Here is a 16651-nt window from a genome sequence, read left to right on the forward strand (position 1 = left end):
ATATAGCAAAGAAAAACAAAACAGATTCATGAACTCACGATTGAACTTTAAGATGTATTCTAGGTTTAAAGGTGTTTTGCTTCTGTTATCTAATGGTGTTTTTAAAAGATATTTTGTTGTTTTGCTCCAACATAATCATTTAGGATTGTCAACCAACAAATGTATTAACCAAACCCTGTCAGCAAAAAAATACATAAAATAAAATTTTGTTCAGAAAATTTACTGCAATTTACTTTCTAACAATTGGATATGTTTTGAGCATAGTTATTCTACAACTAGAATATTTCGATGGCCGATGGTTGATCACTCAAGCATCGTTAAACTACAGCTTTAAAGAAGATATTTTTTCAATCATTACAATGTAACACATTTTTCGTCTTTAATACAAAATATTGATGCCTATTTGTTACATATTATCAATGAAAAAAAGTGTGATGAAAAAATACTATCACACAGATAATAAAATAATTACGATAAGTAGAGCTGTCAACTTATTTTAAGCAGGGCTGTCATAATAAAAAATTAACAGGGTACATCTTGGGTGGTATGGATACATATGATCAAAGATTTAACGCGGTTCTTAAAATTCTTTTCTACTTCAATATTACAGTAGACAATTTTTGCTTCCCTAGCATGGCATGATTATGTAATATTTTCTTTTTCATGTAATTATCTTTTGGGCTCTCTGTTTAACCCTTTGAATTTTTATTCATACTCTCTTTTTCTGGAATTCCTTAATATAAATGGTAAAAATTGTGGGCTTGAATGTAAATCAGAAATGACATATTCTCTTCTTGAAGTACGGCACCTGAAATAGCTGGAATAAAAATTATTTTACTTCTTCTGTAATAACATGGCCTTTTCTTGGTTAATACTTACTAATAGATACTGTGTAGTTAAAAGGGACTTTAGAGCAAGTTTAAGGTAAAAAAATACTCGCACGTCTTAGTAATTATTTTTATGCTATTGTGAACTTTACTGTACATATAGTGGACAACATAGGTGTGACTCTCTTTCTTTTAAGAGCGTAGCTACTCAATATGTGAATTGTATGATTCCTTAAATCTATTAACCAACTAAGAAAATTTCTCTATTTATTGATTTTTTGAATCATTTGCATGCATTTGCATAATCTTACACTTGTTAATTATTTTTAGTTTGAATTCGAATCATTTTATTATGATTTTAATGTTTATATCAAGCCTCAACAGCGAATTACCTATAACCGCACAGGGTTGAAATTTGATGGTTGTGGTCGAGGATTTTTGGGCTGCTTTTAAACATTAAAGCTGAACGGCTGACATTGATGTTATATAAGCCGCGCAGCTGAATCCAGTAGACACTGCGGATTCTGAGCCTTTATTAAGATATTGACACTTGAGGTCAGAAACAAAATAATGATTAAAATATTGAATATATTTTTTGATTCTAATGACGCCCTTAATCTTGTTCTCATACTATGGATAATCTTATTCTTGTTGCAATGATTTTAAAGTTTAAATGTTAATGTTGTCATAACTGGTCATTTACTATCAATTAGATATAGGATTTTAACTTTAAGGTGAGGCAAAAAAGGCAAAAATCTAAATATATTTACAGGATGATTTCGAAACGGATTCTAAGCCATACCTGAGCAATTTATTTTACGAATAATAGAATTAATACCAGTTTTGTTGACCTCGAGGGGCAATAATATTGGGATTTTCAATGTTACAATCCACGGAATCTGTCTCTAATACGATACATTGTATCATTACAGTATACATACTATGTGATTTATCTAATGGAACTCATTGCGAAATTTTAACAAACAATTTTAGCTGTCTTTTTGAAGTAGCAGCTAAGAAATTCACGGTAAGAAAGACAGTTATATAGTAGTTTCGATAGTAAAAATGTAACCTCCTATATTATTTGTATTGTATGAAACAGAATGATAGACGTACGGACGTACGGAATTGAAGACCCTAGTTATATTGTAGCTACGATAGTATAAATGTAACCTCGTGTATTATTTGTATTGTATGAAACAGAATGATAGACGGACGGACGTACGGAATTAAAGACCCTAGTTATATTGTAGCTACGATGGTAAAAATGTAACCTCCTATATTATTTGTATTGTATGAAACAAAATGATAGACATACAAAAGAAAAATACAAATAAAATATTTAGTTCTTTGCTTCCTTTACCCAGGGGGATATGGATTTATAATATCAAAATTTGCAATTTGAAAGTAATGACAATATTTTTAAATTTGAAAATTTCATCTCAAAAGTTTTATATCCATATATAAAAGTAACAGGATGTATTTCTGTCTGTTTGTGTGTGACGAAGGAGCTCGCTAACCACTGAACTAATATGGTTCTCCTTTACAGTGAAGATTTTAATAAGCCCAGGTAAGGGTTATAACTATTATAAAGAGAAATCGATATAAAAAATTACCCCACGATTTTTTTATTTTTGTTTTTAAAACTAAAATTAAAAGTGTGGTGGGTAGAACTCTCACCCCAAGACCCCAAAGTGAATAATGGAGTAGCTTTCTACGAAAAAATGTTCGTATCATTGTCCCTATCCCATTGCGAAACAATCCAAATATTGCTAATTTTTCATGTTTATGAGAAAGAGGGTTAAGGTCTATTTGTACATACGCCATACGAATATATACATATATGCTTTGTTTTCATAATCTAAGACAGAGTTGTTGTATAGTACTAACAAGAACAATTTTGTCCCTATAAACTAGGGTGGGTCGATTTTGGACATTTTTTTTCTGAGGCCAAAGCGGGGATCTGCACTCAATTTATATAGATATAATACACCTCTGGGTGATTTAAAATTTATCCTAAGTCTTAAAACCGCTGACGACCAGACATTCAATTGTATAGCTATTTGTAAATGAGAGTAAAAAATTTATTGAATCAGAACTATGGCTTCATGGTGCTCCATGGAAATGCCTTGAGGAGCTGAGTCAGGAACTTTTGTCCGTTTCAAAAAATCTCGTTCCTAGCCTGAGAAAATCTAAAAAACCTCTACAAATTGGACAATTCTCAATAAACATTAAAAAATTTTGGTTTTTTAGTGATTTGTAAGGCTAGGAACGAGATATTTTGAAACGGACAAAAGTTCCTGATTCAGCTCCTCAAGGCCTTTCCAGGGAGCACCATGAAGCCATAGTTCTGATTAAAAATTTTTTTTGAATGTCGTCTTTGCATACTTATAAGTAATGAATTATATTTTTAAGTGGTCGTGTTCTAAAACTCAATTTTTTAAAATTCTTTTTCGGTCAGAAATGTTTTTAAGGTTAATTTTATCTGTTGCATATCCCCGCTTTGTCTAATTCCGATATGAACCCACCCTACTATAAACGCAAAAACAAAAAGCTGCTAAGACTTTAAATGAGCATATCATGGACAAAAAAATATCCTAAACTATATCTGCTCATATTAGTGCTAGATGTCTAAAATACATTGAGTGATTTTTCATAAAGATATAACGACAATAAAAAAGTCATTAACAAATTTTATCTCTCTCTATGAATATGTAAATTACTGAAATATCCTAATGTAGAGTAGCTGCGCTACTAACAACCAAACAAAAAATAAAGATAAATTGACAAAACCATGATGTTACTAAAAATCAAATATAGGAAAGAACGTAAAAAAAGCAAATGACCATAAAAGGAAGAATTAATTAATAGTTTTTGTTCAATTGTCTATTTTGGTCAAAAGCTAGATTGACCATAAAGACACATCAAATTATATAATATTTAAGCAGCTTATAATTCTATTTTGTGAGGTTTTGGCTTTAAAAGAGAGAATGCTAAATATACATTTGTGTATATTAAACAATAAAATAAGAATTTCAAGTAATCTTTTTCTATATTGCTAGTTGCTATTTTTATTAGAATTTGATGATTTAACTGATACATCATCGCTACTATTGAATATAATCATTCTTGACCTAGTTAAGTTGTACTACATATATAACCTTTGTAAGCGCAGCTACTTTAAAACAAGGCTTTGAATGAAGTGCTACTCTATTATTAGCCTACCTCCGTTTAATAATAGGTTATACCGATGTTTCAATATATATTACTTAAAATATACTATCCACTATTCATCATAAATTTATTTTTAATTACAAAATTAGCCATCCTCAGAATTCTCTTGTAAAAGTGAATCAAGCAATACAAGCTTTGTCGATTTAAGGGATCGAAGGTTATGTTTCTTACCATATACTCCTATACTGTTCTTATTTCACCAAAGCAAGTTTGTCTCTGCTTCGCTTCTTATAAAAATAATCAACCTTATTTTTCTACCAAAAAAAAATACTAGTAAAAGTTAAAAGTTTATTGACTAGAAAAATAATTATTATTTGGACACAAAAATCAAAGTTGTATATATTTACAATTAAAACAATAAGGTACATAAATGAAGTACAGTGTATTGGAATAGATGATTAATAGTTACTCTTTTGTTCATTTTATTTTACTCCATTCATCAGTATTGTATCTTATGTTTACAATTTACAAAGATACATGAAATATATCTCATATAAATCAATACACGGCAATCTAGTCAAGTACCTAACTGTTAAGATTTACAAGGTTTGTACAATTTCTAGTTTTCTTCTGAAGTCCATCTTGTTGATAATTCTGGGGTCCTTGCGCCTCTTAGAACCAAGAATCTCTCTCATCTCCCTAAAAAAGGTTAGTATTAGATTTTTGAAAGAAACAAATATAATACAAAAGAAAATGTATTTTTAAAAGCGATTGAAAGTTAACCTATAGGAGAAAAAGCTACATTTCTTGATGAGTGTTAATCAAAGATTGTTAATAATCTTAAATTACATATTTTGAGACTTCAATTTTTTTTCATTTCATTATTTTAGTGTTTCACTATTTTTTTGTAAAATCTTTTATAATTATTTTTAGAAAAAATTTTCCTTCAAGCAAATAGGCGATTCTTTAAATATGTTTTCTAAATTATTTTATCTCTTTTTTTAACACAAAAGTAAAATTTGTATCAATATATTAAAAAAACAAGGAAGACAAGATCCATGAATTGTAAAGAACAATAATCATGTATAACCTAAGTTAATTATAGAGCAGAGTTGGAATAAAATATGAGTGTAATGGTATGAGATGGAGAGTATGATAAATGATAGAAAATCACAAAACCTGTAAATGTAAATTTATGTATTTTGTAGCATGACAAAAAACAGCAGTCTATGATAAATAGTAGCCGAGAAAATCACATTTCTCTCTGATATTTAAAGAAGCACGGACGGACAAAGTGAATTATAAAGTAGCTTCAATACAAAAAAGATGCTCTTTTGTTATTTCCAAAGCAGAAAATTTTGTATTTTGCTAATTTATCCAACCACACAGACACAGATTTGTCATGATACATTTTTGTGTGGTTTTATATTGAAACTTGAAACTTGAGCTAACATTCTAATGGATATATTATCACTTGGATGTTGATCCTGATTTTCATGTACTCTGAGTTAGTAATACTCACAGCTGGCTAGAATAACGATACACCTCATCCACTACGTTTTACTGGATTAACCAACTAGATAATAAATGAGTTCCATATTAGCAAGATAAACTGACGAAAAATTTATTTTGTCAATATATCCACGTTTACACTATATCTATTACCATTCTCTACTACAGTGTTGTGGTTTAATTTTAGTTGCATAGCGTCTCTACAACTTCTAGTCATTTTATGGTAATTTATGTCAACTTTAATTACAATTTAGTATTTATGTAAAAGCAGTTTAGAAGGTACTATAAGTAAACTATTTTTCTGTTTTGCCAATAAATATTCCCCTTTAAAAAAACTAATTTGGGTTTGTTTATTTAGGTTTGTCAATTCATGGATTTATTTTATTACAATTTTATGCTTTGTCTTATATAAGATTACACAAAAGTAAAAATAACAACTCATACAAAATTTTATCACCTAAACCTTTAAAATATTTTTAGTTATGGTTGGGCATCGCCATTAAAGACAACACAAACAATTATAAAAAAATGAAAGAAAGAAAGAGAGAGAGAGAGAGAGAGAGAGAGAGAAAGAGAGAGTAATAAAGGAAGGAAATCCAAGAAAGACAAAGAGGAAGTAATTTAGTTCTAAAGCTATAATGCAAAGTTCTTTAAAAATTTCCAAATTCAAGAAAAGTACTTAATGTTATCTTTAAAGAAATAATTGAAAATCATTGTACAATATCTCTATAAATATTTCGAATAATTAGATTTTCCTTATTAATCATTAGAAATGCTGTTTGAAACTTTGATTTAATTAAGATAATCAAAAAATGTATCAAGGGAGATGAAACATGAAAAAAAAATTCACAACCCAATTATGTTTTCAATACACCTTTTACATTTTCAGTAACATAAAACATTCTACTTTCTAACAAACTCGCCATATTGATCTAGACTAAATGGAACTTTTGGGGTTTTGTTGTGTCGTTGTAGGATTTTTATTAGTGTGCAAACATTTCTGCATATATATATCTGCTTTTAATAGCGAAGCTACTCTTTAATTCACTTTGCCTGTCAGGAAATCTGTCATGGAGGAAATGAGATTTACTCAGCTGCTATTAATGCTAGATGTATACTGACCTACCATTGGTAATTTAGTCCGTATTGGCCTATCATTGTTAATTTGTAATGTATGACGTCATTTTTTAAAGGCGCTATAAAGGCTTCTTCTTGTCAACGTTTCCTTCAATATAGGGCTTAATTTGAATCAGCAAATACATTTAACATATTTTGCTTTTAAGCTTTTTAAAGAATTTTAGAATCTGAAAACTTGGACAAAATGAATGAACATCTTTTTATTTTATTTTGTGTCTTACCACTGTTTTGTATTGTTATAAGTTTACAATTATATGTTGTCTCTTTAATAAAAGAAGACAAATAGTAGAAAAAAAGTCCTTTTTCTTAAAAAAAAACCAAATCAAATCTTTTACCAGTATTGCTTCGAAACCGATTTATCCCCTGGATTAGAACAGGTCCTTAGTCGTACTGAACAATTTTTAAAATCATCCTATCTAAAAAATCATTTTTGGGTGTATTTAATTTTTAAGGATGGACAATAAAAATAAAACTTTGACCCATCTAAAATTATTATTAAAAAAATAACTTTGAAGTCCTAGAAGGAAAGAGAAACTAGGGTTATGAAGCAACTAACTAAAATGCATCTATTAATGTTTAAATTTACTTAGACCAAGACTAGTTTCAGTGTTCAGAAAAGCAAAAAATTTAGCGAGGCATTTTGAGTGGTTTAGTTGCTTGGTAATCCTAGTTTACTATTTCCTTCGAGTGCTTAAATGTTTTACTTAATTGGTAATGATTTTGTTTCCACCAATTCAACTTTTTGTATTCTTTCAGAAGGGAACAAATTAGTTTTTAGTAGCTATATTCCCCTCTATGCCTTGTTACTCCAAATTATCTAATTTGTATGTTTCATGTCCCATTGACAAAAACAGTTCTGAGGTTTGTTTCTCAAAATTTGCTAAAATATTATCATGTTACCATTTCTTTGATTCTGATATTATTATGTGTACAATATAAAGATTTAAAATGGAATATGAAAGACATCCGTGTTTGGAAGCGAAGCTACTCTTTTAAGTTTAATACTTATGTCGCTCAGTTATTATGGAGATATGAATGAAACACAGACAGACAGCTTTATAAAGAGTTTTGTAACACATGAGGAAAAATTGTTGAAAATTGCAAATGTCAGGCTTTTATACATTATACAAGTTGCCACAAATTTCACATCACTAAAATTCCAGCAGTATGACCTTTAGAATCTTGAAACTATGCCAAAAAGGGTAAAAACAATCAACTTTAAAGGCATTTTATGATTAATCAATCCCTTTTAAGTATTATAAATCCTCTCCAAATTCATTCCTGTTAATGACAACCTAGCTGTGTACATGACTTTACATAAATAACAAGTGTTTCATTGTACATTTTGTACCCTAGTTGTATCTTTAATTCAATTACCACTGGGAAAATGTATAACCTTTAAATATTCTTAACGCATACTCATGGCAGGGATATAGAAATATGGGAAATTATTTTTCGCTTTGTAATTATCTTGATTAAAACGTGATATATTGTGTAATTTTTACAGTTTAATGTTTACTCGAATACTGTAATTGCTTATAAATAGAAAAACTATTTTGCCACTCAAAAATATCTTAAATAGAAAGAGGCTATGTTTATTGTTTAATGATTTTTAAAAATGACAGTAATTTTATGGTTTATACAGTTTTTGGCTATTTTTCTTTGGTTGCAATATCCTTGTGGCATTTGCAGACATGCAACATCTTCTATTATCTTCTTTTCTATTTTCTTAATTAATTTGATCTTGAATTTAATTGGAGTTATTCTAGAGTGTTCATCAAACACGATTTTATATTTTTACAAAATCCTTTATGTTAAATGAGCCGAATCAGGGGCGTCCAAGCTTTTTTTTTGGGGGGGGGTAAAAAATTTTAGGGGGGGGGGGTAATTTGTGTTTGGGGGGGGGTAAAATGGCGCGCGAAGCGCGCCGAAATTTTTTTTTACCCCCCCCAAAATTTTTACCCCGGGGGTAAAATTTGATTGGGGGGGGTAATTACCCCCCCTAAAGTCTGTTGGGGGGGGTAAATACTCCCCCCAAATCTGTTGGGGGGGGTAATTACCCCCCCCAAACTAATTTACCCCGGGGGTAAAATTTTTGGGGGGGGTAATTTAATTATGTAAAAAAAGCACCTACCTAATCTATTAAGTTAATAAGTACTATCCTATAACATAAAGTAGAAAGTAAGGTTTATTTGACTATAGCTTCAGATTTCATTACTTTTAATACTGAGTTCTCCTTTTTAGGAAAGCTTCACATAGATCCCATGATGGTTCCATACTATTATAGGTCAATCCTTTGAGTGGTTTTAGGCTATTTTTCTCCTCCCTTTTTACCCTTTAGAAAACACAAGTTCTTAGATGCTAAGGGCGCCACTACTATCTATAATACAAAGTAGAACGATGTCTGTCCGTCTGTCTGTCTGTCTGTCCGTCTGTCTGTCCGTCTGAAGCTTAAGATCTCAGTAACCACTGAACCGATTGGGCTCTACTCTTCAGGGAATATACCTACTGGTCCTGTGATGGTTTTAAGCTATTTTTTGGGGGGGGTGGGACACCCCTAACCCCCCAAAAAAATGAAAAATACCCCCCCCCAAAAAATTTTTTTTTTACTTTTCTTTTTAAATCTAAAATACAAAAAATTAGTTTGATCAAACCTCTTGGGGAAAAGCCCCTAGAGGCTAGGGGCGAAGCCGCTAGTTCAAATATATAGTAGTATCTCATTCTTTAGAACATAAAAATACAATAATTAACTCACTAACCAATGAACCAATATGATTATACTTTAAAGTGAAGCGTCTTATAGGTCCTGGTAAGTTTTATAACTAGTTTTGAGACACCCTGACATCCTCCCAAAAGAAATCGCCTATAGAAATTCTTTTTCATTATTTAATGAAATATTTAATTTAGTTAGGTATCTATTTTATGGAATCTTCAGTGCTTTAAATACCCCCCCAAAATTTTTTTTTTAAAAAACATTTATTTTGGGGGGGGGTAATTACCCCCCCCAAAATGGTTTGGGGGGGGTAAATACCCCCCCCAAAATCGTTGGGGGTGCCTACGGCACCCCCAAGGTAGGGGTAATTTTTTTTTTGGGGGGGTATTGTTCAAAAAAGTTTGGGGGTGCCTACGGCACCCCCAAATCGTTTGGGGGTGCCAAATGGCCCATTACCCCCCCCCCCTTGGACGCCTATGAGCCGAATGTTTGCATTTTAGTGTTATTTTTTAAGCTTGGTGGCTCAACACGTAGCGCATCCGCTCGTCGTCGGGAAGGTGTTAGGTTCGAATCTCGGTCCGACACCGCGTCATAACTAAAGACGTTAAAAATGGTTCCCACTGCTACTATGTCAGATGCGCGACGTAAATAGTTAGAGTGGGGGGAATGCCTTGGCCCAAAACAGGCGCAACTCGTTACCATGCTCAGTTAGGACTTCTCAGACAAAGGTCGTGCATCACAGAGAGTTGGTTGTCTGTAATGTGCTGTACCACGGGTATGAGGTGAAGGACCAAGAGTCTGGCTTGAGTTGACAATTTGACTGTTCAGTCCAGGTGCAACTCACCCATACGACATTAGCATAAGCTTGGTTAAGCATTTAATTATTGTCAGTTTATTTATGGTTATGGGTAGATTTTACTCTATTTGAAGTGGGGTTGGGGGTACATAACATAAAAATGATATTATTGGTTTTCTAACATTTCCATCTTTTGGGTAAAACCCTAGAGGCTATGGGCGCAGTAAATATCAAATAAGTACTTGATTTCTTTGGTTGAAAGAGGCTACCGTAGGGAAAATAAGATTGCCTCCACTTTTTCAAAATATAATGTTAGTAATTTGATTGTTCTTTAACATTAATTAATAAGTTTTAGATTAATGAGTAATTATTACTGACTGTTAATGTTAATTTGCAAAGGTTAAAAAAATCTTGTTAAAGATGTTGAAAGATAATCTTGATTAGTCTAAAATCTGTTCTGGCAAATAAATGTAAAGTAATGATTTTGCAACTTTCTTATCTAGGAATTCTGATAGACATTAGACATAGCCACAGACAGAGAAAGAAACAATTTAAAATGCAATTTTCGTTCCTTTTTGTTTTACAAAAAATTAATTAATTTTGCCCTTCATGTGAGAAATTATGTGTAATACAGCGAATCTTCTGGGCAAGTTGTTTAAATTATTAAATTTAAAATATTACGTAAAAAATGTTGAATTTAGAAAAATACAGTAGATCAATATTGACAAAAATTTGTCATCAATTTAGCTTGCTAATATGGCCAGTCTCTTCATCTAGTAGGAGGGTAGGAAATGGGGTAAAGGGGGTGGATGGGAGATAACCTTATTTACCTTAGCAGAGTATATAAAATCTCGGTCAACATCAAAGTAATAAAATATCGATTAGACCAATGTACAAAAGTATGTGTTATCTATAGCTTTGCCTTGATAGATTGATAAGAACTTACGTAGCAGTTTAAGATAATTTCTCTAAGCTCTCAAAATCATCTTATCAGGCATATACCTGATTATAACACATCAAATAATGCCTGTAGATTGTAGAATAGATAAGATTTGTAATTGTATACTTACTTAGCAGTGCAGGGCAGGTTTAATTCTTCTAAAGCTTCTGGATTCAACATCATCTTAATACAAAGTATTTCAATAATTTGACTATAGCATCAAGAAGGACACGTACACAGCACATAGAAAATGATTGGAGGTTCAAAACGGAAAAGTAAATTGAAAGAAGTTTTGAAAGCCAAAAAAATCAAAAACAAAAACAGATCAAGTATCTAACATAAATAAATTAAGTGGATTAGTAGTACTCCAGATTTTTAATCAGGCATTCATTTGATGAAACGTTTTAAAACAACAAGAACTATTGGACATATTAGTTATTGTTGTTGTATGATAATTTACATAATTTGGAATATCATGCCAATACTTTTTAACAAGACCAATTGTATGCGTAGCATAACGTTTCTGATAGAAAATACAATATAATAATAAACTGATCAAACTAAGTTTGCTTGATTCACTTCAATAAGATATGCAATTGTTAATGATTATTTTATACTTGAAATATATTTTGGAATTCTTGAGCAGACTTATTCTTTTTTTTTAACTGAATAGCTTTTATAATATTATGAATTTAGAATTCAGAAAAATTCAAACGTTAAATTAATAGATATTTTTGGTAGTTTAATTCAGATGTTAAATTTTAAAATCTATGAAAAAAATCCTATGTTTCTTGTAAGTAAGTGTGGATATACGTACATACCCTAGTTAAAGAGTAGCTTCGCTACTAAAAAGTGTGAAAGGTAAATCACATACTTGTCTTTGATTTGTGTCACTGAAAAATTGTAAACAAAAATGATGGTTATTACATGTATTGTTCAACAATTTTTAAAATTCACATTTTTTTCTGTCTTTTTTTCAAATTTATGAATTGTTGTTCAAAATGTTTTGTTTGTTTAATTGCTGTAATTTATCAAAATTTGCTTGTGAAAATGGCTTCTTTTGCTACATGGCATATATTGCAACTACAATTGGAAAACTATGCCCAAACTTTATTCAGTTAGACAAAAAATATCAGTTCATTTAAAATATTTTCTTAGATTTTTTATGATAACAATAACAGCATGCAATTAATAATTAGGACTCAGCAAAACTATGTAAACAACAACATCTATTGGTTTTAACAAATTAAAAAAAATTTTTTTAATGAACTTTATATATAGAATGAAAAACATTTTCCAGCATGGTTTCGAAAAATTATGTATAGCAACGTATTAAAGACAATTGTCCACGAATATTGATATGAAAGCCATAAAATTAATACCAGTCTCAATAGCCGGGACCTTCGGCCCCTCGGGCGTGAAAAACAAACTGTTTTTTTATCTTAAAAATTTAGTTGTCAAAGAGCATTATCTTTTTCCGCCAAATTATATTGCTGCGCTACTTATAAACATAATTGTCCCTGTACATCCAATGCTTTCCATATTTTTGTTTTACCTTCTTGACATAGTTGTGGTGTTGGTTGTTGTTGTTCTCCTCCACAGCTAGGTTGTTGGATAAGCTGTTGCTAATATCCGTTTTCCTGTGCACTAACGTTGTTGTCTCCACAGCCTACAACAACAAAAAACAGTGTCAATGGTGTTTTTGCAATGTATACAAATACAATAAATATCAAAACATGGTAAAATATTTAGTCTAAACAAAACTTTTTTGGTTCTTAATTATGGCTAAGCAGTAATTGTATAATGAAAATATACTTTTGGATTAGAGGTAAAATAGCTTTTCTTCGGATTAAATCTTGGCAAAAGTTGTAATGACTGACACGTTATCGACATGCTGTACATTTGTCCCTATAATAATAACAACATCGAAATTATGTAATTCTAAATGAGAGTACTACAATCATAAAATAACATCAAAGTAAAGAAGGTGTATGTGTATTTAAGCAATATTGATTCGAGAAAGTTAAGCTGTTTTATTTAACCTATAACATATCAAATAATATCTAATACCCATTTGATCTAATAAAAAGGACCATTTTTGATTAAAGCATTGCTCAGTGTAAATTTTAGAGTAAAACTTTTTATGCATGACAAAAAAATTAAAAACTTTATGATAAATGAGAAAGTTTAAACCCTCCTGCAATCTTATGTCTTAAAATCTTAATCAGTTGTTTAGTAAATTATTTAAGGGAGGGGGGTTGAACGGGTCCTTTTACTACATGTAAAGAAAATTGCATATTATCTAAGAATGTTATGTATGTCAGTAGTTGAGTGAGATATATTTTTTATTTGATATATTCTTCAGTATGATACACGAATAGATTACATGGTTTAGGAGAGATAATCATCTTACATACATCTATTTTTGTACTATATATCCTTTACAAAACAAGGCTTTTATTAAAAAAAAAACAGTTTAGGATTCGCAGTTCACTAATATGAAAACATTGTATGTTGATAAAAATTGGACAATTTATATTTGAAAGCAAGCAACGAAAAGGAAAACTACCATATTCTAAAAATAATGAAATAAATTAGTTTGGCTTTTTGATAACCCCTAAAGACAAACACTCCCCTCACCCTGACAAACTTCTGTGCAGACTCTAGATTTAAAGGGATTCCTTTGTAAATAAAGCATAAAAAGTAAGATTTATGAAAGATTGGTAAATTACCATTTCTAATACTTTGTAATCTATTGGTGTACCTATCTGAAGTAGTTACGATGACAAGTATAGTGATGGCTCCTATGAGAGAGCGGATACTAACGGCGTCTGACACAAGTATGTACACACTCACACACACTAAAAGAGGATGTTTAATATAACAACTTCATTTTTGTTATAACATCATTTTATTAGATATCAGAAAATAAGGTATGTGTAGCCATAAGCAATAGGTAAAAGATAGGTAATATAAAATTTTTGTTTATGCATTGCATTGGGATAATATTTAATCACTATGTTTTGGTAATAGCTAAATTTTCTGATAATTAATGCATATATTAATCCAAACACACACATGGCCCAAATGATGGGGACCTTTTCGTCTGCTAGCAAAATGCTATTTTTTTTAACGACTCGGCTCTGTTTATGTTTCCGACGCTATTGGCTGGGATGTTGTAGCTTTAATTTCCAGTAAAAGCCTATTTTTAAACATTTGAATTATATAAAATTCCTTTATTTCTGAGAAAAATAAAATGTTTGTATGTTGAAAAATGTTGTTTAAAGTTGTTAGTAAAGAATATCTCATTTCACATATGGGTCCCCCCCCCCCTTCTTCCGAAATTTTAAATTTTTTTACCCCTGTCATAACCCTGCGGGTCTTTTCTAAGCCTTACATATCAAACCTTAAAGCTTTGAGTCGAATATATTTAATTATTTAAAGTATCTATAACTATATTATATACATATCTTTAACAATTTGATGACTAAATTCTTATATTCATAAAATAAAAGCATAAATTTGACAGGGGTGGGGTGAGTTCACCTATCGACGAAATCATGGATCTTACCTATGTTAGTGAAGTGTTATTAATTTTCACACAGGGGGGTAAAATAATAATGGATGGAGCAGAGTTGGCGAAAAAATATCATTATCTTTTTTTAGATTAATCTTAGTTTTTTTTTATATAATATTATTTCCTGACAGACTTGTCAATAAACAGATGTATTAGTTTACAATAAAAATTGGCTTTTCTATACATATGTAGGCAATGTCAAGAAATATTTTGCGATTTTCAGTCTAAAGACCATAAATTGGATCAAGTAATTTATAAAGTAACAATTTTGACAACATCCATACGAGCGAAACTCAACAAATCAGACAAACAGACTAACAATGACAATTATTTAGTGACTGCACATTTAGTATAAATGAAATTGAAGATTATTTCGAAACTTATCCAAAAAAATTTATATAAATACGATATTAAGTAGCTTAAAAATAGGGTAGATATAACGCCGTTATTAGAATTATTTATAGAGATGATTTTTTTGGAATTTAATCGTCCTAGAAATCGCCATTAAAATAGCTTTGATAAAGAGACAATTCTATCATGTAAAACATTGGTGCATAATATCTTTAAAAAATTAACATATTAAAAAAGAACATGCGGACTTTTTAGTAAAGAATATAAAGTTGCTTTGCTTACTACATTGTACTGGACTGTTGCAGGAATCATCATGTCGAGTTCTAACATGTTTGAATTAACTGATAGACAGACCGACACTAAATGTAAAAAACACCTCGTTTTATAATATTACCTGTGTTTTGTCATGAAGTCCTGGAAGCCCTTCTTTAGAGTGAACTACATGTACTAATGAGTGTACACAACATGTACTGTGGGTACTGCAATTCTACATAACATACACATTATCCATTTGGTTTCATATAGACCAGAAACACAAAATTCATTCAGGCAAATTAAAATATTTTAACAATATCAAATTTTGGGTATTTCTTGACAACGCCTCTTAAGGGGCGTTTCGTCGTATTTTAACAGTAGCTTTTGATAGGTTATTTTAAGTTAGGTTGGATTATGTTAGGTTAGGTGATTGCACTACAGGGTTGGGCAATTGGCCCGCAGGGTTAGAGCCTCCTGCAGGGGCTATAAATAGGATGAAAACTTTTTAAAGCCACCAGTCAAAAACTTAAAGAAAAAAAGGGGATTCGAGTTAAAAAATGGCACATAAAGAAAAAAAAACATTTTTAAAGCTACAATTTGTTTTTAATAAACAAAGAATTGCATTATAAACCAAAAGATGCTATTACTTAAAATAAACTTAAGTCTAAATAGGTTTTATTCTTGTGACAAATGCTTGTCCTTAAAAAATTGGCCCGCTTAAAACTGGATGGATAATGTTGCCTGCAACGTGCTGCTCTTGCCAAATATTTTCTTATGCTTGCAACAACCAGACCCAACACAGGAACTAAACATAATAAAATAGGTGTAATTAAAATTTAGGGATCCACAACTGCACATCTTAAGTGGATAGTTGATAAAAAGACAGCTGATTATTTATACAAATAGTTAAAATCAGAATAAACACAGGAACTAAATATAATAAAATAGGTGTAATCAAATTAGGGAACCACAACTGCACATTATAAAACGGCTGACTGTGTCTTACCATACAGATAGATAAAATCAGTTGAATCTGCTAAAAGATTATTTCGGCTGGTTGCAGCTTATTTTTGGGCAACCGGCAAGTAAAGTTGCAGTGAACAGGGCTGTTTTATTATATAAAAAAAGGGCTAGATGCAAAGATTAAACTATTTTTAAAAGCAAATTACTAATAAGTTTTGTGGCTGTGACTTCTTCATTGTTTTATGTATCTCAACATTTTACTATCACGTTAGTAAAGAATCTTCTTAAAGGCAATAATCTTGTTTTTAAAGATAATTTCAATAATGAAAGGAAACTCGAAAAACATTTAGCGACAAAAAAACTTTTTTTTCTTTGAATTGAATGTTGTTTAAAATGTATGATGAAT

General features: G+C 30.6%; 1 protein-coding gene across 1 annotated transcript in view; it reads right to left on the reverse strand.

The window, feature by feature from the left end:
• Nucleotides 1-4335: 4335 nt before the first annotated feature.
• LOC145313902 (uncharacterized) overlaps nt 4336-16651 on the reverse strand; it is a 51653-nt gene continuing 39337 nt past the window's right edge. Inside the window, exons 5-9 of the mRNA XM_080153561.1 lie at nt 16024-16087; nt 15422-15514; nt 12655-12768; nt 11230-11282; nt 4336-4700 (exon numbers count right to left, since the gene is read on the reverse strand). Coding sequence (XP_080009687.1) covers nt 4601-4700; nt 11230-11282; nt 12655-12768; nt 15422-15514; nt 16024-16087 — 424 coding nt within the window. The 3' untranslated portion in view covers nt 4336-4600. The remainder of the gene's footprint in view (nt 4701-11229; nt 11283-12654; nt 12769-15421; nt 15515-16023; nt 16088-16651) is intronic.

This window comes from Acartia tonsa, chromosome 3, assembly GCF_053477335.1.
Source record: "Acartia tonsa isolate MP-2025a chromosome 3, ASM5347733v1, whole genome shotgun sequence".
In the NCBI taxonomy this organism is placed as follows: Eukaryota; Metazoa; Arthropoda; class Copepoda; order Calanoida; family Acartiidae; genus Acartia; species Acartia tonsa.